General features: G+C 40.3%; 1 protein-coding gene across 2 annotated transcripts in view; it reads left to right on the top strand.

The window, feature by feature from the left end:
* Positions 1-9345, top strand: part of LOC147449819 (AT-hook motif nuclear-localized protein 10-like) — a 48820-nt gene extending 39475 nt beyond the window's left edge. The window contains exons 3-6 of one of the 2 annotated variants that reach the window (XM_086522183.1): positions 6562-6693; positions 8254-8415; positions 8605-8668; positions 8755-9345. In XM_086522183.1, coding sequence (XP_086378309.1) covers positions 6562-6693; positions 8254-8415; positions 8605-8668; positions 8755-8846 — 450 coding nt within the window. In that variant the 3' untranslated portion in view covers positions 8847-9345. Of the gene's footprint in view, positions 1-6561; positions 6694-8253; positions 8416-8604 lie in introns of both variants that reach the window. The other variant, XM_086522182.1, reaches the window with a different exon arrangement.
* Positions 9346-27751: the final 18406 nt, after the last annotated feature.

Below are 27751 nucleotides of genomic sequence, written 5' to 3'. Positions count from 1 at the left end.
AAGTGTGACCCTTGGGACTTATTTATTGATACAAGGGATGCTAAAAGCAGAGCCCCAAAAGTAGTATACTCAAAAGCTTCTAACTCAAAAGCATAAGGCCCAAAAAGTAGCCAGCGCTTCTGGCGGAAATCCGTACAATAATGCCACGTTAGCAGCGTGAATCACGGGCGTTGGTACAGCCTGTTGTCAGCGTGTTTTGCGGCTCCTTACTGCTTGCCTGCCACGTCACAATGCCATGTCATTAGCCTGTCGGGTGGTAGGACATGCCACTTCACCACTTTGTGACAGAAAAGCATTTGGAAGGTGAACATAATTCTCTCAACACCCCCCTCAACAAAAGCTGGTGAGAAGTTGTCAAGATTCTTGTATTTCCTAAGCAAATCTAGAGAAGAAGAAATCTAGAAGGACGGAGCGTCAAACCAACACAACGACGACCTGTACAACACCAATGTGATGATGACCAAGGTTGAGATGACATGTGTCACCAAATTGGCCCATAGCCATGGATAGTGATGATTATGTACATTGATTACATGATTTTGTTATGTTGGCCGAATTTTTGCATGAGGAGCTTGAGGTGCTATAGGGCTCCTAGAGGAGAGGAGCTTGAGGTACTTTTTGTAACAGGCTTGGACACCCAAGTGAGAAATCAAGAGCAACACATGAATAGAAACTGCAACAAACTGAACTGAAGCGTTGATAGGAAGCGGCGGAATTTTGCTTCTACATGCAGTGGTGCCAAAGATTGGCATCCCTTTTGGTAATTTTTTCTTGATTGATGGTCTGAAAGTACAATTGCTTGGAGGTGTGCTCTTGAGTTGGGCTTCCAAGCTAATCTACGAAGCCACCCCCAAGGCACTTTTCGTAGTTACATGGAGCCCCTTAGTTGGGCGTCAATAGACTTGCTTTTCACGGGTAAAACAATGCCTCCAAAAGCTTATTGTCACAAACTACCGACATGTCAAGCCATTGAAGACCCTAGCCAACATGCAGATCTTGATAGACGGGCCTAAACCCTAGCAAAGGTAGAAGAAGAAGTCCTCACCAACTTATAGGTTCCTGTGGAGTCGGCCTATTATTAAAATGGGTTAGGATTGAAAACCCTAACCCTTGACCAACTTATAGAACTCTGGCGCCCCAACTTAAAAGAAAGCAGGTTACACACACTCTCAAATTGTGTAAAAAGCTGATGATGTTGCAGTTGTACGGAATTCCGCGTTTTACGTTGGTTGCTGCTGACGTGGCAGCGTTGTACGGACAGCCCTTGGGGCACGTGCTTTTGGACCAGGAGCTTTTGGACTTGATGCTTTTCATGTAAACTGCTTTTAGATGGCCAAGGGTCTTTAAATTTGTGTTGTGGGCTAACTCTTGGGCATTCTACCTGCGGGAGATGTAGAGCCGGGCCACAAGTGCTATAACCTTTTGAGCAATCTAAAAAAGTACCGAAAGGGGCGTTAGAGTTTGGGACGAGTACACTCCGTGGGTGGAACTACGCCACTTTGTCTCTCTCTCTCTCTCTCTCTCTCTCTCTCTCTCTCTCAGTTCAATTGTTTGAAGTGCTTAAAAGTTGGTTCAGTCTGTTCTTTTCCATTGGCATGTGGTGTCGTCCCGTTACACCTATGTAGTTTGCCTTAAAAAGCTCAGGCAGAATCTTGTTGAACGAATTTTATGTGGCAGCCTATAGTTCGTGGCGCAATTTGCGTTCAGTTGCCACGTATCATGGGCGTCGATTATTTGTTCCGTTGATCATTGTAACTTATTTAGCATTCACATTCAGACTGCACTTATCTTTTCTCGGATGTCTTGATCTAGTAAATCTTGCTGCTATCATATTCCCGTCACTCGTCAAGTGAAACAGATAAAATGTTGCAGTCATTTCATCTTTTCAACACATACTCAAACATACACACATGAGAGAGCACATGTCACAAATTCTTTTTAGGGATTCCCATTTCATTATACATTTTTTCATATAGTCATTCCACACACTCTCATCCCCAGATCTTAGGTTGCCCCCGCAAAATCTGGAACCAATCTTGCCTTTGTCTTCCCTTTCTTTGTCCGCTCCTCTACCAGTTTGGAACTGTGAGGTTTATCCTCCGCTCTCTCCTTGGATTCTTTCTTTGGACACTTTGTTAAGATATGCCCCATGTCACAAAGTGATGACATGGTATAACCACCCGAGCCGGGACATGATGACGTGGTTGATGATGTGGCAAAGCTGTACGGATAGTATGGAATTCCGTAGATTGCGTTGACTTGTTTACATGGCAGCAGTACGGACCTCCGTGTTTTGCGGTGACTTGCCACGCGGTAGGCTGTATGGATTTCCGCAATCCACCTTGGTTGCTTTTCTAGCCCAGTGCTTTTGAGTTTGGAAGCTTCTCATGTAAATTGCTTTTGTAACAAGGCCAAGGGCCTAAAAATTGAACCCAAGGCCACTTCTCCTCTTAGTTTTTGCTGACGAGCATCTGAGCAGAGAAGGCCCACGAGAATTGTACTTTGCAACATTAATATAAAAATAAATATCGAAAGGGCCAGATTTTAGGGCCAATACCTCTGGGCACGGAATTACGCCGATTCGTGTCGATCTGTTTTAAAAGTGTGATAAATTTGTGAAATGTTTTAAGTGATTCTCTTGTGTGTCGTATCAGATTAACGACTTGGGGTGCCCAAGTCTGTACCACCCACACTTCTCCATACCCATAGCATTTGCCTTCTTTGAAGTACTCTGCACGTTGCTCTACTGTGAATTTAGCATCTTTTAAAAAGATCAGTTTTAAGCAGCAAATCGAGCAATTTTGTTGTGAACTTCCCAAAGAGATACGAGATTACTGCTTATCACAGAAATCTAAGTCCATACAGCAACTGATGGGACATGCTAAGCAAGGGTTTGCTATGCATTCAGGTAACTTGACTAATCCAACAGATTAACTTTCAATAAACGATAATAGAAGAAGAGGAAAGAAAGATGTACGTCCCCGACCGACAGAGGAACAAAAAGATGAATACCTCAAAACTGAGAAGTGCTTTGACTGTGGGGAACAAGGATATATGTATGCGCGGTGTCCCAAAAAGGCACAAGAATGAGAACGGTCGATAGACTGAAATAGAACTGGGAGAGGAGATACTCGCTCCATAAAAGATACTGAAAAGGGAACTGAAAGGCTTACTGATGTGCTGATAGTATTTTGCTCTATGACTTTATAAATGAACAACTTTAAAATAGGAATTCAAGATGACTCTAATTTATGTGAAGTAAGTGTGTTTTTTTGGAAGATCTTGTTATTTGTGTACAGATAACAGGTGACAAATTTGCATATGAATGCAATTGCGAGCAATGACGGCTCAAGCATGAACCGGATCAGGGTTCAAGATAAGAATCATGAATTTTGAATGATGATGATGACGAATGATATGACTAGATACTGTGGTGAGCGCATCAAGAGTTTCCGAGCGATGAGATGGCTACACCGGAATAAGATGACTAGACTGAATGGTTGAAACACTCTGTTCAGTATGAACTAAGTGCGTCATTTGCGAATTGGAATTCCGGAAAATTAATTTGATTTTGAGTACTCACTCATGTGATTGTGTTTTGAGTGCAGGATTGAAAGATGAAGTGACTGCAGCATTTCGGTCTTGAGAATCTATGGACATGATCGCAATAAGAATTAGTTAATCCGACATCAGTGTGGATCTAGTTTCTATTGCTAAACACGTTGCGAGAAATCATGGTCCTAGATCTGGATGGATTTTATGTGATCTGATTTGAATGTGATGTGAATGTTCAGTGATTGTTGTCTTTGTGCAAGTGTTGGAATTGTGTTGTCTAGTGCGTCGATACTTGAGAGTCAGTGTCTACTAAATTGGTTTATGGATTCTGTCTGATTTTGCAGGCGTAATCAAGGGCGATTACAATTCTTTCAAGAGGGGGATATGTCACAAATTGATGACGTGGAGGAACCGTATGGACAAACCCGCATGACATCTGATGACATGGCAGAATCATACGGACAAACCCGCAAATTGCGTTGACATGTTGACGTGGCAACAATTAAAAAATCTTGCGTTTTGCAATGGCTATGCCACGTCCCAGCAGTACGAAAATCTCGCGTTTTGCAATGGCTATGCCACGTGGCAGGTTGTATGGATTTCTGCGATTCACGTTGGCAGATTTTTGGGACAATAGCTTTTGAGTTTGAAGCTATAAATATGAATTAGGGCCACTCTTGTTCTGAGTCTGTTGACGAGCAATTGAGCAGAGCGGACCCTCGATCTTTGTACTTTGCTCAAGCATTAATATAAATACCGAAAGGAGCGCGAGATTTTGGCGCCAATACCTCTGGACAGGGCCATGTCGACTCTATTTTTAAAGCGTGATAAAGTTGTGAAGGGTTTTAAGTGATTCTCTTGTGTGTCGTGCCAGATTTTCGACTTAGGGTGCCCAAGTCTGTAACAGTACCCATGTGGAGATCGTGTCAGTGTTCTCGTGTGCTGATGGAGATGGTAGTAGCAGTCGCAGTTGTGTGTACGTCGGGTCTATCCATTGGGGCGCTATCAGATGTATGCCGGTGTATGAGCAGTTTGTTATCAGCATGGAGGGCCTTTCCAAGATCAAGATCTCTCTCTCTCTCTCTCTCTCTCTCTCTCTCTCTCTCTCTCTCTCTCTCTCTCTCGCTTGTTCTAAAATGTCCCATCTCTTTCTACCTTAAGTGATCTCTCTTCTCCTTAGTTGCCATTCAGGTGGCATTACATGTGTTCTCTAGAGGATCTTATCGAAGTCGAGGTGTGCACCGGATCGTAGGCGAGTTCTTGTCTTCACTGCATGGTATTAGAGCCCTATGTGACTCAACCACTTTGGATTCTCGGTATTGGCTGATCCGTTGCCATTTTGGAGTTGATTGAGAAAGAAGAAACTTGCTGTTTTCTCTTGGGTTTTCTTCAATTTGGGGCTGATTTGGGTATGTGGAGGCTATGGATCCTCGTCTATCACTTCCCTGTCTCTTACCCTTGATTACCCCGGCCTCTCTTCAGCGAGGGAAACTAGTAGGATCTTCTTCATTTTGGAGCAAGTTTCTATGGCTGTGTTTTCTTCGAGGAGATGGATTGGCGGATTTGCTGTGCCTTTTGCCAATGCGCATCTTTTTTGGAATTGTCGACGGAGCTACCTATCCAATGGGTAGCTAGTTGATGATTCAGATGCAATTTTGTATCAGATTGTGGATTATGGATGACAGAGGGGGATCTCTTTCCTTCTTGAAGCAAAGGATGTTCTTTGATCTTTTCTTTTCCATCCAAGGATGGAAGGTTTAGTTTCAGCTGAGTTGACTTTTGTTCATCCGGTATGCAACAGATCAGACGCATGTGTTGGAGTTTGCTTTGACACGCAGAGGGGGAGTCTCTTATCTCCAAAACCTCTTCTTGTGTGATCATCCAACTACAGTGGATGAGGTTCAGAGGTGGAGCATGTAGGCTTGGGATATTTTATCTCAGCCTCTCCTATATTTTCCCCTGAGCCCTATGGGCATCTGGTGCCCTTATCCTTGCGTTTCCTCCTATTTCCCTATTTACCAAGTCGTGGGATGTAGAGGACTGGGCCAGGCAGCTTGGTGGAGACCCTATATAGAGAGTGGGGGGTTACCTCTCAGATACATTGCAATAGAGTCTATAGGAGAGCACCCTTAGGGGGTAGCCTCTTGGGTGCAGATCTGGCCAGAGTTAGCAGTCTGAGTAGGTTCCATTCCTAGCATTTTTGGTTAGCACTTTTGGTGTTTTTCAGATCGGCCCAAGCATTTTTGTTGGGCAACAGAGGCAGTGTATCGAGACCCTCTAGGCTCTTACGGTGCACTTCCCTCCTAAGGGCAGCCTTACATAGGCCTTTTGATCATGCAGTGGCAAGAGTTTCTCATCCGAGATCTAGATCTAGATCTAGCCAAGAGGAGACGCTCAGCTCTATGCTCTCAGAGGATGTTAGAGATGGTACTATGTGGAGTCCGTGAGTAGTTCTCATCTTCATTGCATCTTCCACTGCCTATTCTTACAGTTAAAACAGCGAATCCTAGGACGAGAGGCTTGTCTTCATCACAAGCTAAGTGCAAGGCTCTCTTTTACTGCTCCGCGAGCTACTCTAAAGCAGGTCCTCTGCTAATAAAACAACTTCCTGAAAAAAGCATTTATGGCATGGGAAAAAGAATGTGCATGCGTTCGTGTATGTGGTGGCATGTTAAACTGCCACGGCATCAGAGATGCCTTCTCACACGAATGCTGCCATGTCATCCATTCGGTGACAATGAGTCTATAACATGCACTTTCCTTAATGGTGAATTGGCCTCATCTAGGTAGATATTATAATTTGATCATCACAGGGCTCTATAGGTATTATAATTTTCACTAGATGAAACTGATACTGGTGTGGATAAGGGCTTGCAGTTATTTGCTGCATGTGCTCTCTTAATCTGCAATGAATGATAATGATATTAATGTAGTTTTGCGTTCTGCTGTTTTTATTCTCTCAATCTGCCTCTTATATACTTCTTCACATGACATGTTTTGTTTCAGGATGTCACTGCCAAAATCATGACATTCTCACAGCATGGACCATGGGCTGTGTGCATATTATCTGCCAATGGTGCCATCTCAAATGCGAGCTTATCGCATGATGGCTTGCCTAGCAGCACTGTGACTTACGAGGTTTGTCAATATATTCTTTTACCTTCTACTATGATGTTCTTCTGTTATATTCATGTTTATCATATCTTGATCAAGCTCATCGTTTATGAGTGAGTAGTCACTCTTTCTGTTTGAGTAGTCTATGAAAATCTTAAGTGTTTGTGTGTCATTTTCTTGCATTCTATGTAGCTTTCTATGCCTATTTGCTTTTGAGTAGAGTTATGCCTCACAAGTTTTAAATTTCTAAATCAGAACACTTGATTTTCACTGTTGCATGTCAATTGATACACTTCATTTTTTTGCATGTTCCTTCTCATAAGCATGGTTGTTCATTTCTTAGATGTGATTTTTCTAGTTGGATAGTGTGCCCAAGCAATGTGTGGGGCCCTTTCTGTTTTCGGTTTGTCATTGAGGAGATGATCGAGCTGGGGACATGTACGACAAACTAAAACTACAGACAAACTCGAAGCATTTAACAAACCTGTTGGGAAAACTATATTAGGTGCAGACATGGAAGTAAGTGATGGTTTTTGAAGCCTCGTGGGTTGCCTCAAAACCGAACACTAGTAAGGCTGGGCTCAGTGCATGTCTGCATGCAGGTGTATTTGCCTAGGGTTTTCATAATTGACATGAAAAAAAAAATGACTTGAACAGTCTTGAAATTCCAATTGTTTCTCTTGGACCAGAACAGGAAATGCTAAGGAAGTGTGGAGCCTTACAATAGTGTGTAAATAAGGAGCACGTGAATGTCATCAACTTACAGAGAGAACTTTCTCCTCCTGCGCCAAGAGTTTTAAGGCAATCTGACAATTAAGTTAACATTTGCATGGGGTTAGCTGCCGCTGAAGTTCTTAACTTATCGTGGGTGACAAGTTTGAAACAACTCCGTTTCGCAAGGTGCAGAAGCCTTAGTTTTAAGGCAAATTGACAATTACAATAAGATTCTCACGGAGTTGCTGCTGCTGAAATCACGGGCGACAAGTCTAAAAGCAACTCCATTTCAATGTGCAAGGTGCAGAAGCCTTCAGCTAGATTCTTACATTAAATATAAAATGCAAATCTTAGGGAAACGAGAAACACAATTCACACCAAATTTGAGGTTTTTCCACAATTCTTACGAGTTCTTCTTGTAGGCTGTACCTTCTGTCCTATTGTCAATGATTTATGAGGCTTATAAGAAGAGCTTCCTAGCCGTTTCCTTCAGCAAATGCATGGTCCTTTTTGTTACAGGTTTGTGAGGTCACTCTTACGGCTAAGGTCCATCTTGACCTTTTTTTGTTGGGTGGACAGTCAAAAAAATGCTTTTTGAAAAGACATAACAAGCTACTTGTGAAGTTAGTCTCTTATCTTCCATCGTTTTAACTACATTTGCTTTATATAGTTTATTGATGTGTTGCACAGGCTATTTTAGTCTATGATTCACCTTGGTCCTCTGTTCTATCCACAAGACCTTACATAAACTAACGAGCCCTGTGTTGGTTGTAAGAAAGAGAGTTTCCAGGCATGCATGATACGCCATTTTGGATGGTAGTCATAAAGGAAGTGGAAGTTACATGGTTTATTGGTGTTGTTCAAATTCAGGGTCGCTTCGAGATCTTATCTCTATCGGGTCTCTTCTTGCTGACTGAAGATGGTGCCACACGGAGCAGAAGTGGGGGTTTTAGTGTGTCCTTGGCAGGGCAAGATGGCAGGGTGATAGGAGGAAGAGTGGCTGGGCTTTTGATTGCAGCAACTCCTATACAGGTGAGCATTGTAGCCTTATGTTTGTGTAGTGTGTGTGTGCGCCTGCCCATGTGCATGCACATGTGTTTTATGGGCTTGGCATGAAGGTCGTGAGAGGCTTCAAACCCCCATTCATGGATGAATTTTTGTGGTAATTAAGATTAGAGACTACTTACTCACACAATGCACTAATGATGATGGATTGTTCAGGTTGTGGTAGGGACTTTTTTCCCAGAAAGTCGTAAAGCCCAGGCCAAGGCAGGAAGTCTGGAAGGTTTGTCTTCTTTGCCACCTACAGGCGGAATGAGAGAGCCTCCTATGCAAATTATGGATAAAGCGCATGTTGATGCTAGTGAACAGGATTATGTTCCAGAACCTCCAGAAGGACTTCTCAGGGACGAGTACTGTGTGTCGAATGTGATGCCATTGCAGTCAGCGGATTGGAGAGCTAATGAATACAGCAGGAAGCCCCAGTGAGCAGAGCTAGTGCCTCAACATCACATATCGTGTGAAGCACTGGTTCTGTGATGAAGAGGTTTAGTCATGTCTTATGGTTGTGGGGCTATATTCAATCGTTTAAGCTCTCAAGCTCAGTCCTTGCAGAGAGCAGTCAATTGTGGCGGCTTTTCTTTGAAGGCTGAAGTGAAGGTCCATGCAGCTTGGCATTTTTTAATGACCTGTTTAATCTTGGGCAGAGATTCATGGAGTAATTACTGCACAGTGTGTCGATGCCCGGAGTCCCTTTTGTCAGTTAAATTTATTCTTTGTGTGTGTGTGTGCGCAAATTTCCCCTTGTGCGTGCACTTGGTTCCTTATTTTGCATCCATGGGTCTGTGCATATACCCACATGGTAAGAGGGCTGTGAAATGATTAGTTGTATCTAGTTACAAATCTGTGTGCTGAAATTTTGCTATGGTTGCCAATGTGCAGCAAATATTGTCTTTCGGCGTCTTTGTGGTTATATCAAAGGCTTTGTAATTTGTTGAAATTTTCAAGGCCTGCTGTCTTGCTATCAAGGTTAAACAAGAGAAGCCAAATTTTGTGGTGCAAGACATTTGCATAGAAACTGTAAGAGGCCAACCTATAATGCATGTTGAGCCAAGTTTCTTCTGAGGATTATAAAGCTCCATAGATAGCTGCGGAAAAGATGACAATGCATTGCAGAAATAATCCATGATTGTGCCAGAGGTTGGTTGGACTGCAGGTTGAGTGCTACATCTTTGTTTCGGTTTTCTTGCAGCAATTGCCTCGTTTGAAGTTTGAAGTTTGAAGTTTGAAGAGCCTTTTTCTTTGTCACTTTTTTGCCTTTGCTTTTCCGGGTTATGATTATGTTACTTTTCGTTCCCTCATGAACAGCTGGATTGGGTAAATAAATGCCTACTGCTTGTAGCCTCGAAGCAGCTCATTTTTGGACGGCTGGTTTGCAAAATTGAAATGTGAGATGCAAGAATGTCTTTCAAAAGATCTAAACTTGATTGTAGTTCTGTAAATTGTATTATGAATGTGTCATAATGATGCCCTAGGATCATTGCATACGCCCACAACATACCGAGAGAGAGAGAGAGAGAGAGAGAGAGAGAGAGAAGGTACAACTAGATGAAGAGAGTATCCACCATGATGTAGCGATGTTACAGATCGGATGGATATGTGCCCTATGCAAGGCATAAATGACGTAAAAGGTTGGAGGACTCTCTTAAAGGGTACATCAACATGAAAATTCAAACCTAGTCCGCTCCATCCCGTGGCTCTTGCTATTGAGAGAGATGCAAGTGAATGCACATGGCCCGGATATTTCAAGTGAAAGAGTCTGCTTTTCTCTCTTAGATGCTTTACAGGTTCCTACCAAAAAATTGCGTGCATGTGCGCACAGTAAAATGTGTAGCACCAATGAATTCTCATTACCAGCTGGTCATTGACCCACCATCAAGAGTGTCTTTTGTGCAACTCTTGGAAGCTTGCCCTCTAGATGGCTATGGTGCAAGGTCCTCACTTATTGTTGCAAGTGCCAGGTGGTGCCCCTAAGGTGCCACCCTTCATGAAAGCATTTGATATTGTTCCTATTAGGTGGTCTCCATAAGACACGAAAAGCCAACGTGATAGTGCTTGAAGATTTTCTCGAAGGCAAAATTGTCTGTTATAACGATTACATGACTATGTTTACTGCAAAATGATGGAAGCGCACACTCTATATTAATCCGTCTTTGTGGAGGACTATACCGTCTTGACCTACAATTGGAGATGTACTCATGGATATTGCTCCTATGCAAACAAAACAAAATCTTGTCTCCATAATTTGTACCATCATAGTAAAACGACACAAGCCTTCCAACATTGTGAAGCCTCCATCTTAACTAGAGCAAAAGGTGCCTCCTTAGTGTACATGAGTTAGTCAATATTCAAGGGTGTCAATTCTCAGAGAGCTCTCTCTCTTTGGAGGGGAGAGGGGTGGGGGTTGTTGAGGTTGGGCTGCAAACATTAGTGATACCAGATTTAGTGTCTAGCACGCCTATGCACAAGGTAATTGAAATTTTGTTCACAAGGAAGCAAAGCACCAACCCCATAAGGTTAACTTTTGGCTTTACTTTCAAGGAGGTTATTCATCATCAGAACACGAGTGAGGCAATGCTTGGCTATTCATCATATAATTGATCAACTGCACTTGCAACATTGCCATGAGCTTGAGGGGGATGATCAAATTAAGAGGTACCATTTGAAAGTGACACGTCAACATAACAAAGCACACAATTCAGTAAAAAATAATTCTGAACTGAGACTTGAGAAAAAAGTTGCATTGCAATGCTATGACCAAAGAATGTAGCCTAGTGCACTATCATGGCTTTTGGTCATCTCCTTGCATGACCTGTGCCATGCATATGATTTTAATATCTCCAAAAACATTGTTGTGTGCCTTTACTGCAATGTCTATATTTGAGTCAATTGTCATATATTGCATCCACTAATCTAGGGATAAATGTAAGGCTTTTCATTGCATTGTTGCAACATCATGAAAAACAGCCTCTATCCATATCCATTATGCACTTTTCATGAAGCTTAGCTAACCAACATCTCTACAAGGTAAGTAATTAAATATTTGTTGTCAAGTGGGGGAATTAACTACACGGAAAACTCCTCAATATCAAAGACATCTCTATAAGTGGGACAATTACGATATGTCCAATCATAAAAAGAAATCAAGATGAAGGATGGCTTTTAGATAATGTAATGGCCTCCTCATCTCTGTGTTGGTTTAAACATTTATTTTGAAATGTACTATTATATTTTGCATGTACAAGTATCATGGATCAAAGATCACAACCTGCAAAGCCACTGAAAATACTAAAAACTACTTGGGGCACTCCACATATGGTGCACACCTCAGTTCTAAGCTCTCAATGGTTCCATCTGTGGGGTCGAAGTAAGTGAAATGAGGGCATTCATCATAAACATCAAACTTACTCTAAAGATGAGACATGTGTCCTAGTATGAACATTGAATCTTTTATATCGTGTTTAGACTGATATGGAACATGGTTGCTACAAATTGCATGCCCCTTTTTTGGTACTAATCTTTATCAACATAGCACAAGATTTTACTCATGTCAATCACCAAAAACGTGTGGCATGTGCATTGGAGCCTACTCTTTCTTTTGGGAACCCTCACCTTTTTCTCTGTTAACCTAGAGATTTGACTAGTTGGAGTTCTCTAAACCTATGTTATTAAGGCTTGCATTCCCATTTAACCTCTCAATAAAATAGATAAACTTGCGATTTTAGTATTTTGGAAGGATAGTTTTGTTACCATACGTGGTATTGTTGTGTGCAAGCACACTTAGGTTTTTTGGAATATTTTTTTCCTCATTTTATTTATTCATTATGCATTATATAAAAGGTTATTATCGTAGGGCTTGCTTATCTTTGTGTTAACACACAATGTAAATTATAGCCACATTAGGTGCTTGAAAACTTCCTAACTCCATTAAGAACATTGTCAACAAGATTTATATTTCAAAAGAAAGTAAATAAAAATGAATAATTTTACAATAAAAAGAGAACAATTGCACAAACATGTAATGAGGAATTAAAAAAACACGAAAGACTCCATGGGACATTGTCATAGGTCCAGATTGAGGATTGGCTTGGAATGGAGCGAGCTTTGCAATGAGCTTCTTTCAAATATTGCTCAACTGACCAAATCTAAAAACAAAGCTCACTCCAAAAATCTCACTCCGCAAAGAGTTTTGGGAGCGAGCTTTTTTTTCCTTTCTCTCTCCCTCCCCCCTCCTATCTCCTCTCTCTTCGTTATGTCTCCCTATCGTTGTTTCTCTCTATCTTCCACTCCTTCAATCTCTCTCCTGCTCTCCCTCCCTCTCTCTCTCTCTCTCTCTCTCTCTCTCTCTCTCTCTCTCACCCTCCTCCCTTCTCTCTATCTCTCCCTCTCTTGTCCCCTTCTCTCTCCCTCCCTTGTTCTCCCCCTTCTCTCTATCTCTCTCTATAGGAATAATTACAAAAATACCCCTCATTTTTAGAAATTCCCAATGTACCCTTGCATCAATTAGGGATGGATTAGCCCCAATGTTTGAATAATCTAATGTTTATGACTTTTGAGACATATCTTTTAGCGTCTTAGACAAAATTATTCAACAATAATAATCTCACAACAAATAGAGGCATCTATGTTTAGATGTGATGAAAATTTTTGTCTAAAGAGCCCTCGATACTATCTAAAATTTTAGGTCTATCATCTTCTATTAAGGAGAACCAATCTTCCAATGAAAAGTTGCACAAAAAATTTGTTTTAAGGGATATTTGTGAGGTTAATTAGGGATTTTTAGCCAAATATGAAGGATACATTGTGGGAATTATTGAAATTTGGAGGGTATTGTGGGAATTGCCTATAATCTCTCTCTCTCTCTCTCTCTCTCTCTCTCTCTCTCTCTCTCTCTCTCTCTCTCTCTCTCTCTCTCTCTCTCTCTCTCTCTCTCGGACACCAAAGTGAAACATTAAAATTTATCTGAAGATTCTTCAGTAAGAAAAGCTTTATTTTTTTATGGTTGATTTGTTTGATAATGTGCCTTGTACTTACCATTGGCAATGATGGCCTAATCACAATACATGATTGTCAGTATTTTCCTTTTTCTCTAATTTTAAAAGCACAGGAAGTTGTTCTAAAAAGCTCTTCAACATACACCTAGAACCAACATTACTAAAAATAAAAGAAGAACTTGGTCGATCTGCATTGTGCCCTCTAGGTAGCTCGCCACCAGGATAGAAAAGGCTAGGATCCAATTTTTCAACTACAAGCATTTCACACCTTGAACCACCTACAATTTGGTGTGATACTCCACAAAGAGTCCATCCATCATCAAGGATGGTGAGTTCTCCATTTGGGTCAAACTCCACAGGTTCCCCACCATGGTTTGTGGCCTCTAAGAAGAGCACTTATGATGATGGGTTGTGGAGCCTTGTGTTGATGCAATCAACAACAAATCCTGTCATTGTACCCATCCGGCCCTTGCACCTCCACCACTTGCATCATTCAAAGAGCTGGCAGATTTGGATTCTCGTCTCTCTCTCTCTCCCTCTCTCTCTCTCTCTCTCTCTCTCACACACACACACACACACACACACACACACACACACACACACACTATAGCACTTTGGAACTCCTAGCTTAATTTAAAATTTTCTCACTTCAAAAAAAAGTCCACGCATGGTACTTAGCCCATCTAAAAGGACCTGTTGGGGTAGGGTTTTTTCTGTCCGTGATGAGTATCACACACACACACACACACATACACACACACAATCTTTAAAAAACCGCCCTTTTTAACAAATCTCGAGTTTGCTTAAACGCTTGGGATTCTACTGAAATCTACCGCCTAATATCTCCACCATGGGGCATAGCCCTTGTAAATAACGAGTACTGCATCGTGTTACTACCTCGGGCTTACCCGATCGTGATTGCATTTGTGTTGCCTCTTCATTACACCTCGCAGGCAGCCTCACCATCCCTGTTACAGATCTCCCCACTCATGAAAGTCTATGTGCAACATGGCGACCGCCCTCCTTCCTCTATTTAAAAGGTGAGGGCGCATCTCTGCCCCTCACTTAGCTTTGTTTGTGCTCTGTTTTTTTGCATAAGGAAAAGTGACTGCGTGCGTGACTCTATCTCTACCGCATCAAAGCATGGAGCTCTCAACTCAAATACCACAAGTTGGCATCTCTTTTTCACACCTATTGTATGGCAATATGTTTTATGCTATGTCAGAAGGCATGGTACATTGTGGGGATTTTTTCACATCACAATTAGTTACAATGGGTTATATTTTCCGCAATGGTTTAACCCCAATATTGGGGTTCTGATCTGTGTTGCGTTTTCCTGTTGATGATGCTATACTGGGAGATACAACGTATTGTCTACTGTTGTGGTTTAAAAACTGGCTTCTGTATCATAGTGTAAACCTTCCTTTTTGGAGGTTGGACCACTTGTTTGGTTATGGTTTTTTACCCTGGTTATTGGTACAAACATACATGCGCACTAATTTGTTTGCAGACTGCTGGCTAACTGGTGCCTCATTACATGGGTTATGGCTCTATGACTGGTTAAACCATGGTTGTTCATTAATGCTAAAAGTGGAAAAGTGAGCAGAAAAGAGAGGGGTTGCTTTATGTTTGGATTTTGCTTCCGCTTTACTGAGCTTGGCAAATACGTTGCTGGCAGTAACCGAGCCTACCTTGGGGGCTCACTGAGCATTAAAATGTTGCGGGGCTTACTTGATACTGTCGCTTTTTTACATAATTTTTAGAGCACCATCAATAAGATGCCTTGACTGACCTTGATTAATGGATAGCTATGGGTACTTACATGGGTTGGAGGTGTTTACTGCGCACTAATTGTGATTGGGTAGTTACATAGACGGGTAGTGATATTTCTTTTGTCTTCCTACGCACTGTTTTGTAAAAAAATACACACGGGTCATTAAGGTGTTGTACCCGGTTGCACACTATGGCAATTCTTGGTCTCTACATTAGTAAGGTGAGTTTTTACATTACAGTTTTTTGCATTCCCTTGGGCAAATGTTGCTCCCGTTATACCTTTGGATATTGTTATGATACTAGCACTTTAAACATGGTATATCTTTTCCCTTAAAAGACTTCTTGGTTCGAAGTAAAGCCTGGCTTTTAGCAACGCTTCTTGTTACTTGGATTGCTTAGAGAAGTATATGGTAAATGATGTACAAATTGAGTGATGAATTGGGGTCCATTCACAAAGATGGGTATCTAACCTTAAAACAAGTTTTAACAAGCATGATACTTTATAAAGACCGTAAATGAATTTTTTTTTAACGTCATTTAGGGGAGCTTTCATAACTGATAAAACTATTGAAGGGGGGTGATTCAGACACTTGGATTAGAAGGGGTGATGGCCTTCTAATCAAAATGATACTCTTTTATTAGAAACTTTGGGATTCTTTTAAAGAAGATGAGAGGAAAATATTTTTCAAAAAAATACTATGGACTAAGCTTGTAAAGTTAAAAAAAAAGTTTGTAAGATGGACATGGATAACAAGTGGTATAGTCCATTGATACCTATAAAACAACATCCGAAGCTAACTGAATTGTTGTCTTGTTTGAATGGATGTAGGTAAGGACTCTATCTTATCTTGGAAGGTTTTTTTTTACTTTGGCAAAGCTGTCCTACACTGGATTACACACTCACTTACTATTAGGGATGTTCATCTACTCTTTGTTTACTGGAAGGGGACCTCATTCTTACAAACATTGTACAAAAATAATTCTAAGACTGAGTTGTTTTTGTACTTATCTTCTCGTTTTTCCAAATCCAGCTGTCTTTTGAATGTAAAACTTCAATTATGTCTTATTATTTATGATTTAAATAGCTACACACACATCCTATACATAAGGTTTTTCTTTCTTGAAAAATTGGGATGCTGGCTTTGGAAACTAATTCTGAAAGTTAGCCCTAAGTTGGAGCCACAGTCTATAATATCTTGACCGGTTGCCTGGTGTTAGTGGTCCTTCATAGACTTTTTTTCTGCTCTCTTGCTCATGCCTATTATAGTCTTTGACTTTGCCGGTTTAAGGATTGCAGGTCCAAACTATAGTAACTGTTTTTATTCATGTCTAAACTGTTCCTTTTCAGGACCAGATACCCTTTAGAAAGACAGCCCGCATGAGTATTAAACACAGCCCTAAGAATCATGCAAAGATTCTCGAACAGATTAAGCTGTACCTTAAAGACCATAAACCAAAGAATGCTTTGGTAGTTAGAACCAGACCTTTCCTTTCTAGGAAAACCAAAGACTGTATTACTTACTACGGTAAGAAAAAATAACTTCACTATACTTTTTTGGAAATACTGCAGACTCTTGCTCTCTCACAAGGATTGGAATTGCCCTTTGAGCCCCTTTCAGTAGCCACACCTCTTGTCCTTAGATGTATTAACAACTTGGATGCCTCTCAACTAATATATGACTCGATTCTTACCTCTGACAAGAAATTGTCTATCTTACATATGGTGTCTTTTAATGATTGGATTATAATTTGGCTACCCTAGACAAGGACTCCAAGGAAGGGGTTAATTTGATTGCCCTATACATAATCCAACTCCCCATACTTTCTTCACAATACCAACATGAGCTTGCCTTATTCTTTTCCTCCAGTGCTGATCTGTCTAACTTTCTAAGGAAGCTATGCGGCCTCAATCCATCTTTTGGCTGTACACCTGCTACCCCAACTATCCCTCAAACTGGTGATATCTTTTGTAGGGATAGTGTGGCTCTTGAAGTAGTGGAAGAATTTCATAGTAATTTTTGTTCCCTCAATGATTCTAACCTCGTGGAAATGGTGCCAATAATCTCTAAAGTTTTTCCTATCTTACCTGTGAGACAAATTGAAATTGAATCTTTTAGGGTTGACCATAAGCTTTGGGTTCTGCCCAACAAGGCATTCTTAGCACCCATTATGAGCGAAACATGGGTTTACCTTTCCAACCTCCCTGCCTCTACTGCAAAAGATTGCAAACTCAAGATCTTAAAACGTGGACAATTTCTTGACAAAGGGGAGCTCATCAAAGCACCCTTCAACCTCAATCTCATTGACCATTTCAAATGCGCTTCCAATACTGGACTCTACATCCGTACTAAAGGAAACATGGAATTTGCTAAAAGTAACCTGGACTTCTATACTCAATCCATATGGAATGTTTTTTGGCTTTATGTAAAATGTGCTGGCAGATTTCTTGACCCTAAAGCCTCTTGTGAATCCAGCATCATGTGGTTTGATCATGCCATTTGGTTTATTCTCAACCATCTTGACCTACTCTTCCCAAAAAAACCAGTGGATTTTCACCTCTCTCTTATTTGCTCTTGGTTGGGTGGCTAAGCTAGACAGATAGTAATTGCTCAGATTGCCTTTAACATTTTTTGTGGATAAATGTTGGATATCTTGAAAGAACTAAAGTTTGATGAGCCTGAGATCTACCTTACTACTTATGCTAACTACAAAGGCGTTAAGATTATCACTAGCTTACTCACACCATATATTGATGATATGATTCTCCTGCTCTGAAAAGACCCAACTCTCTGACTACCCCCAACTCCTTTACTTCTTTTTTAACTCCTAGCTCTTCCTCTAACCGGGGGAAGGCTTGTAGCTACACTAGGAGAAGAGGCAAGAACTCCCCCATCAAGAATTTCCTTGAATTGTAACCCTTGGTGATATTGCAGGTTACTACAAGCCCTTGCGGCAGAAAAACTCTCAACAAAGTGGCTCCTAACAAAGGTTATGTCTACATACAATGTCTCTTCCACAATGTGCTTCTCGATTGGATACAACCTAAAAACCTTTTTTATGAGTGCTTCGATCTTCTTTTTGGCAATCACAAATTACTCGATAATATACTCATTGGATGGAAGTATCAACAACCTGTGAAAAACTTGGTTTATAGTAATGATTTTCTTTGGCAGAAATCTGTTCCCGAATGTACATGCTGTCAATTTACCACATTTTGCACGAACTTTGATACATATGGTAGGCATGTTTATACTTGTGATCATAGCATTATTGAAGATATTAAAGTACGTAGAATCTTGGCCAACGGGCTCATATATACCTAACTTTCCCAAAAACCCTTACCTTGCTCTATCCATTGTACTAAGCTGCCTCACTGACCTTGTCAGTGCTCTCCAACTGGAGATGACAGTCCTACCGGACTTAACCAAATTGTGAAAGAATGCTTCTTTCAAAAATATCACAAATTCCTAGAAAATGGTTTGCCTCTTATGAATCCTGGCTTATATCATGGCTTGCTCTTGATTTTCAAACTATTTTTAATAAATGGTTTATAGTCGGGCTTGACAAAAGTTCTAAGTGTCCCACTCTTATTTGCAAAAAGCTTGCTTGGAATGCTACCCGCGATTGGGTGTCTGGAAACGAATTCTGTAGAATTAACTCTTCACTACAAACAATTACCAATAACACCTCAAAACACTTAGGGAATCTGGGCTATTTTGTACAGAACACTAAACTACTTGTTTTGTTTCCCACCTATAAAATACATAAGCACAAGTTCAGATGGATATCTGATTCTTCCAATGGTATCTTTACTGATGTCACCAAGGATATCACTCTTTGCCTTGAGCTTATACTAGCTGAGTTAGAACTTATTTTTGCCACTAAATAGAAAATCTGCCACGACTTTCGACAAGTACAATACAACCCCTTTTGGCTAACAAAAAACTCTACGGAGGTCTCACTTAACCTCCCTCAGCAAATCTTCCACATTTTTACAACAGATATCACACAATGCTATGAAAACATCCCCTTGGATGGGGATCTTGGCCTTAAGACTGTTCTAGCCAAGATGATTAAGATGGCTTTCTCCAATGCAAGAAAGAAGAATCTTTTTTACATTTCTCTTTCCAAAAAACCTAGGTGGATTAAGAAGACTCACTCGGTACACCCCCTACACTTCAATGAAGAGAAGCTTTGTCTCTACATTACATGGTTACTTAATAACTATACTATAGTTTCTGATGGACTCTATTTCAACCAAGGCTTAGGCATCCCCATGGGATTCTCATGCTCTCCACTTATATGTAATATTTACCTAGCCTTCTTCGAGTACAAATGGTTTCTTCAAGCCATGGAATATAGGAAGGATAAACTCTCATTGTTCACTCATACGTACAGATATATGGATGACTTACTAAGCATCAACAATAAAACATTCCTCGAAGAAATAGGCCGGATTTATCCCCACTGTCTAAAAAAGTGAACCTACTTCTTTACATAATTTCATAACACCCAACGGGGCCTTTTGTACTTCGGTACAGTTCCTTAACATGTTTATCTCCCTTCATATTCCTTCTGTTGGAGGATACGACCTTAAATATATGTGGAAAAGAGATTCTTCTGAAACTGCCGCCTTTGGAATTCATCAAGAAGGAAAGCAATAGGCCTCACAAAGCAGCAATCAGCACTTGTATCAGCCTAATGTATTTGATCATCTACTCCTCTTGCACCTGTCTCCTTGCCTGGGCAGATATAAAACTGCTGATAGCAAAATATTGCCACAATGGCTTTAATAGGAAACAAATGGTCTGCTTAATCTTTCAAATTTTTACTAAGCATGACTTGCCTAAGTTACATTTTAAATTAGATAATCTAATTTCTCTAATAAGGTAGTAGGCCCATTCACAATGTGCCTACTAGCGACTCATTGTGTTTGGTGCCCTGGGTTAGGGCAGGTACACACACACACACACACACACACACTGTGGTACTTTGGAACTCCTAGCTTAATTTTAAATTTTCTCACTTTAAAAAAGATAAGCTGATTTCTCTAATAACGTAGATGGCCCATTCACAATGGGCCTACCTAGCGACTCATTGTGTTTGGTGCCTGGGTTATGGCAGGTACACTCACACACACACACACACACACACACACACACACACACACACACACACACACACACACACACACACACACACACACACACACACTGTGGTACTTTGGAACTCCTAGCTTAATTTGAAATTTTCTCACTTCAAAAAAAAGTTCACACATGGTACTTAGCCCATCTAAAGGGACCTGTTGGGGTAGGGTTTTTTCTGCCCGTGATGAGTATCACACACACACACACACACACACACACTTACTTTTTTTTAAAAGCCCTTTTCAACAAATCCCGAGTTTGCTTAAACGCTTGGGATTCTACTGAAATATACCATCTAATATCTCCACCATGGGGCAAAGCCCTTGTAAATAACTTGAGTACTGCATCGTCTTACTACCTCGGGCTTACCCGATCGTGAATGCATTTGTGTTGCCTCTTCAGTACACCTCGCAGGCGACCTCACCATCCCTGCTATGGATCTCCCCACGCATGGAATCTATGTGCAACATGGCGACCGCCCTCCTTCCTCTATTTAAAAGGTGAGGGCGCATCTCTGCCCCTCACTTAGCTTTGTTTGTGCTCTGTTTTTTTGCATAAGGAAAAGTGACTGCGTGCGTGACTCTATCTCTACCGCATCAAAGCATGGAGCTCTCAACTTAAATAACACAAGTTGGCATCTCTTTTTCACACCTATTGTATGGCAATATGTTTTATGCTATGTGAGAAGGCATGGTACATTGTGGGGATTTTTTCACATCACAATTAGTTACAATGGGTTATATTTTCCGCAATGGTTTAACCCCAATATTGGGGTTCTGATCTGTGTTGTGTTTTCCTGTTGATGATGCTATACTGGGAGATACAACGTATTGTCTACTGTTGTGGTTTAAAAACTGGCTTCTGTATCATAGTGTAAACCTTCCTTTTTGGAGGTTGGACCACTTGTTTGGTTATGGTTTTTTACCCTGGTTATTGGTACAAACATACATGCGCACTAATTTGTTTGCAGACTGCTGGCTAACTGGTGCCTCATTACATGGGTTATGGCTCTATGACTGGTTAAACCATGGTTGTTCATTAATGCTAAAAGTGGAAAAGTGAGCAGAAAGGAGAGGGGTTGCTTTATGTTTACATTGGCTTTTTAAAGGGATTTGGCTTCCGCTTTACTGAGCTTGGAAAATACGCTGCTGGTAGTAACCGAGCCTACCTTGGGGGCTCACTGAGCATCAAAATGTTGCGGGTTTTACTTGATATTGTCGCTTTTTTACATAATTTTTAGAGCACCATCAATAAGATGCCTTGACTAGCCTTGATTACTAGATAGCTATGGGTACTTACATGGGTTGGAGATGTTTACTGCACGGTAATTTTGATTGGGTGGTTACATACACGGGTAGTGATATTTCTTTTGTCTTACTACGCACTGTTTTGTAAAAAAATACACACGGGTCATTAAGGTGTTGTACCCGGTTGCACATTATGGCAGTTCTTGGTCTTTACATTAGTAAGGTGAGGTTTTACATTACAGTTTTTTGCATTCACTCGGGCAATTGTTGCTCCTGTTATACCTTTGGATATTGTTATGATACTAGCTAGCACTTTAAACATGGTATATCTTTTCCCTTAAAAGACTTCTTGGTTCGAAGTAAATCCTGGCTTTTAGTAGCGCTCTTTGTTACTTGGATTGCTTAGAGAAGTATATGGTAAATGATGCACAAATTGAGAGATGAATTGGGGTCCATTCACAAAGATGGGTATCTAACCTTAAAGAAAGTTTTAACAAGCTTTATACTTTATAAAGACCATAAATGAAAACTTTTTTAACTTCATTTAGTGGAGCTTTCATAACTGATAAAACTATTGAAGCGGGGTGATTCAGACACTTGGATTAGAAGGGGTGATGGCCTTCTAATCAAAATGATACTCTTTTATTAGAAACTTTGGGATTCTTTTAAAGAAAATGAGAGAAAAATATTTTTTCAAAAAAATACTATAGACTAAGCTTGTAAAGTTAAAAAAAAGTTTGTAAGATGGACATGGATAACAAGTGGTATAGTCCATTGATACGTGTAAAACACATCCAAGGCTAACTAAATTGTTCTCTTGTTTAGATGGATACAGGTAAGGACTCTATCTTATCTTGGAAGGTTTTTTTTTACTTTGGCAAAGATGTCCTAATCTTTTTGTTTTTCCAAATCCAACTGTCTTTTGAATGTAAACTTCAATTATGTCTTATTATTTATGATTAAAATAGCTATACACACATCCTATACATAAGGTTTTTCTTTGTTGAAAAATTGGGATGCTGGGTTTGGAAACTAATTTCGAAATTTAGCTCTAGGTTGGAGCCACGGTCTATAATCCCTTGACTGGTTGCCTGGTGTTAGTGGTCCTTCATATAATTTTTTTCTGGTCTCCTGCTCACGGCTATTATAGTCTTTGACTTTGCCGGTTTAAGGATTGCAGGCCTAAACTACAGTAACTGTTTTCATTCATGTCTAAATTGTTCATTTTCAAGACCACATACCCTTTAGAAAGACAGACCGCATGAGTATTAAACACAGCCCTGACAATCATGCAAAGATTCTCAAACAGATTAAGTTGTACCTTAAAGACCATAAACCAAAGAATGCTTTGATAGTTAGAACCAGAGCTTTCCTTTCTAGGAAAGCCAAAGATTGTTTTACTTACTATAGTAAGAAAAAATAACCTCACTATACTTTTTTGGAAATACTGCAGACTCTTGCTCTCTCACAAGGATTGGAATTGCCCTTTGAGCCCCTTTCAGTAGCCACATCTCTTGTCCTCATATGTATTAACATCTTGGATGCCTCTCAACTAATATATGATTGGACTCTTAGCTCTGACAAGAGATTGTCTTTCTTACATATGGTGTCTTTTAATGATTGGATTAAAATTTGGATCCCCTAGACAAGGACTCCAAGGAACGGGTTAATTTGATTGCCCTATACATAACCCAACTCCCCATACTTTCTTCACAATACCAACATGAGCTTACCCTATTCTCTTCCTCCAGTGCTGATCTGTCTAACTTTCTAAGGAAGCTATGCGGCCTCAATCCATCTTTTGGTTGTACACCTGCTACCCCAACTACCCCTCAAACTGGTGGTATCTTTTGTAGGGATAGTGTGGCTCTTGAAGTAGTGGAAGAATTTCAGAGTAATTTTTGTTCCCTCAATGATTCTAACCTCTTGGAAATGGTGCCAAAAATCTCTAAAGTTTTTCCTATCTTACCTGTGAGACAAATTGAAATTGAATCTTTTGGGATTGACCATAAGCTTTGGGTTCTGCCTAACAAGGAATTCTTAGCACCCATTATGAGCGAAACATGGGTTTACCTTGCCAACCTCCCTGCCTCTACTGTGGAAGATTGCAAACTCAAGATCTTAAAATGTGGACAATTTCTTGACAAAGGGGATCTCATCAAAGCACCCTTCAACCTCAATCTCATTGACCATTTCAAATGCGCTTCCAATACTGGCCTCTACATCCGTACTAAAGGAAACATGGAATTTGCTAAAAGTAATCCGAACTTCTATATTGAATCCATCTGGAATGTTTTTCGGCCTTATGTAAAATGTGCTTGCAGATTTCTTGACCCTAAAGCCTCTTGTGAATCCATCATCATGTGGTTTGATTATGCCATTTGGTTTATTCTCAACCATCTTGACCTACTCTTCCCGAAAAAACCATTGGATTTTCACCTCTCTCTTATTTGCTCTTGGTTGGGTGGTCAAGCTAGACAGATAGTAATTTCTCAGATTGCCTTTAACATTTTCCATGGATTAATGCTGGATATCTTGAAAGAACTAAAGTCCGATGAGCTTGGGATCTACCTTACTACTTATGCTAACTACAAAGGCGTTAAGATTATCACTAGCTTACTCAAACCATGTATTGAAGATGGACATGGATAACATCTGGTATAGTCTATTGATACCTGTAAAACACATCCAAGGCTAATTGAATTGTTGTCTTGTTTGGATGGATGGAGGTAAGGACTCTATCTTATCTTGGAAGGTTTTTTACTTTGGCAAAGCTGTCCTACACTGGATTACACACTCACTTACTATTCGGGAAGTTCCAATACTATTTGTTTAATGAAATGGGACCTCATTCTTACAAACATTGTACAAAAATAGTTCTAAGACTGAGTTGTTTTTGTACTTATCGTTTCGTTTTTCCAAAGCCAGCTCTCTTTTGAAGGTAAAAGTTCAATTGTGTCTTATTATTTATGATTAAAACAGCTACACACACACACACACACACACACACACACACACACACATGTTATATTTTGAGCACTCCCTCCAACGTGATAGAGGGAGCTTGTAGATAACATGGCATCTAGGCAGCGTGGCCCTGGGTGTCCAGCCCCATCCCATCCCTTTTATCCGAGAGAGAGAGAGAGAGAGAGAGAGAGAGAGAGAGAGAAAGAGAGAGATAGATTTTGTTATCATCCTCGAAGGTCAAATATGACCTATACGACCAAAGTTACATGTGCTGTAGTATGTGTGTGGCTGATGAGTGATTCTCGATTCTCCAAAATTGTGGTGATGAGAGTCACAATGAAGAGCCCACACTGTGGGTGGGAGAGGAAAGTGTGTAGGTCTAAGTTATGGTTAAAAATGTGAGGGAAGCAAGTTCGCATGTGACCAAAAGTAGAGGGAAAGTGTGTGGTACTTAGACTCTTGAACTTGCAGTGAGCATAATGTCCACAATTGATTTGACTCTTCTCCACTGCCCCAATGCCCTGTCTCACATCCAAGGGAGTGGGAGTTAAGCCAAATGGCTACGATAGTGTGTATCGCCAATGAGGGGATAGGGTCAAGCATATAAGGGTGAGTACGGTTTCCTCTTTCAACAAAGAACATGGTTTTGTAGGGTGGGTCAATATGGGTGGTGTAATGTATGAAGCATGACCCATCGGATTTCTCCCAAGTCGTAATACATTGGCGTTGTAGAAAAGCTTCATTCACTTGGGAGTATTTTGAGGCATCATGTAGCAAGTATAATACATCTCATCTCCCAAACCACTTTTTTATGTCTTGCATCCATCCCATGCTCAAGATCTTGCTTTTATGCGTTTCTAAACTTTTTTGCTTGCTTCCCACGCAAGTGTAGGAAGTCAATGTGAGTGGTTTTGACGCATCTTTATTGCATGTACTCCACAACCCTTTCCATACTTATAACCTCAATTGGAAGAGATCTCGACTCAAGAAGGGAGCATATATGGTGTTTGTGTCTTGACTTGGAGAAAGCTTGTAAGAAAACGCTTTTGGACATTCTGAATCTCTTTCCAAGTAGACTTTGAGATGATCCCGCCTTATACTTCAACTTCGTAAAGAGGAATCAGTGTCACCAATGTGTCAAGAAGATACTCCTTGAGAACCCAACACTTGATGTTTCTCGCATTGCACATGTTCTCAAATGCATAGTATGCTCTCTTTTTGTCTTCCAAATGAGGCATAGCACATTCATGCCACTTGTGATTGGTCGGAACGTCAAAGCCAAGGTACTTAAATCTCTCAACAACCTCAAGTTTCTCTTTGTTGTACACAATGCATGGCTTCTCCTTATGGTTGGTTTTCACAAGCATAACCTTTGTTTTGGATTCATTCACAATCAGCCCACTATGCAAGCAGAAATTCTTAAGGACAATTATAAGCCTTTGCGCATCCTCTAAAGTGTGTGCTAGAAGCACTACATCATTCGCATACAACAAAAGCATGATTTTCACATTGCAAATAGTAACCTCTTCAATGCCTTCTTTTTGCATAAAGTTAAGTACCATTTGTTCCAATTGATCGATGCATAGACCAAAGAGAGTTGGTGACAACGAACATCCTTGTTTAAGCCCAATAGTGCTTGCAAAAAGTTTTGAAATTCCTCTTTGTATGTGAAATTGACACATCAACTTCTAATAGATTCGAGAATTTGGAAGCATAAACTCACTTGACACTTGCGGTTCTTACATCCTTCTCTACAAATTGTTTCGTGGAATCATATCAAAGGCTTTCTTAAAGTCCACGAAGCAATAATACAATCGCTTGCCTTTAAACCAACTTTCCTCCATGAGAAGACGAAGAGTGACTAGATGATCAATGGTGTTATGGCGTCGACAAAAACCCGTTTTTCTTTTTGCATGCTTGCCATTCGCTTCAACAGAATCACTAAATTTTATCTCCATTATGGACCCAAATAACTTTGTCATAAGAGACCCAATCATTATAGTCCAGTAGTAAATTACATTCTTAACATCCCCTCATTTATTCAAAGTCTTGACCCAATTAGTACTCCAATCACAAGGCATACCATGTTGAAGTGCAAGGTTGAACATATCACACATCCACTCATGTGTAAACTTTCTTGTCAATTTAATCATTTCCGGCTTGATACCTTGAAGATCTCCTCCTTTGCGAGCGACCGACTTTTCGAGCCCATCGCACACATCCTCAATAGTAAAAAAAGAGGGCACAAATGGAATTGAACCACAAAATGGTATTTTTTCCAGCATTTGGTTGCTCATATAGTTGCCTACAATGTGTGTACTTATCCACAAGACTCAAGTTACTAAAACTCTCAATCCGATGGTCCCCCAAGTTCCTCCAAAATCTTCCACATGCACGTGCCTTTTCTTGGACATGAAAAAATTGATGCTTTACTTCCCATCTTCTTCTCTTCTTTTGAATTGATGCCTTGTATGTATGCAAATGACTTTGATAGTTGTCTTTGTCCATAGTTGCATTAAGCTTAATCAAGGACTTTTGAGCATCTTGACATTCTTTATTAAACCACCTTTTGGGTGATCTATCTTTGTTGATACCATGGACATGCTTTATGAAAAAGCATCCTTTGGCACAAGAACAAATAAATTTCTTGAAAATCTTCCCATTTAGTTTCCAATGGTTCGTCATATTAAAGCTTTGTTATCCATAACTTTTGCTCGACCATCTCAATATACATTGGTGCCCATTAAAAATCCATACAAAGTGATAACTTATCTTCCCTTTGACTGAGATTATCATGCTTAGTTGCTTCTCCACATGCAAGGTCAATACATAAGGTCCAGTGATCTGATTTCAGGGTCCATTGGCCAAGCGTAAAACTATTTCTGCATTACATAATGGCATCAGAGAGTAGAATATACTCTCTTACACTATCCCCATTATGTTTTCTATGTGTAAATCCATCGGTTCCACTCCATAAAGATACACCATTGGCAATGAGCATATTCGTGCTATCGTGCATGTGGATAAGTAACTTTTCATAGTGATCCGTCTCTTTCTCATCCATTGGAGTACAATCATACAAGTGAACTTCCTCCACCGACTCCCTTGAAATGTATGGCATATCAAATTGTTATCTTGTTGCAATGTTTTTTTGCGAGCATTCATATCCTTAAAGATAATA

This window comes from Adiantum capillus-veneris, chromosome 10 (assembly GCF_014529385.1).
Source record: "Adiantum capillus-veneris isolate H3 chromosome 10, ASM1452938v2, whole genome shotgun sequence".
Lineage (NCBI taxonomy): Eukaryota > Viridiplantae > Streptophyta > Polypodiopsida > Polypodiales > Pteridaceae > Adiantum > Adiantum capillus-veneris.
The sequence above is the reverse complement of the archived record's forward strand: the minus strand, read 5'-3'. Positions and strand labels throughout refer to the sequence as shown.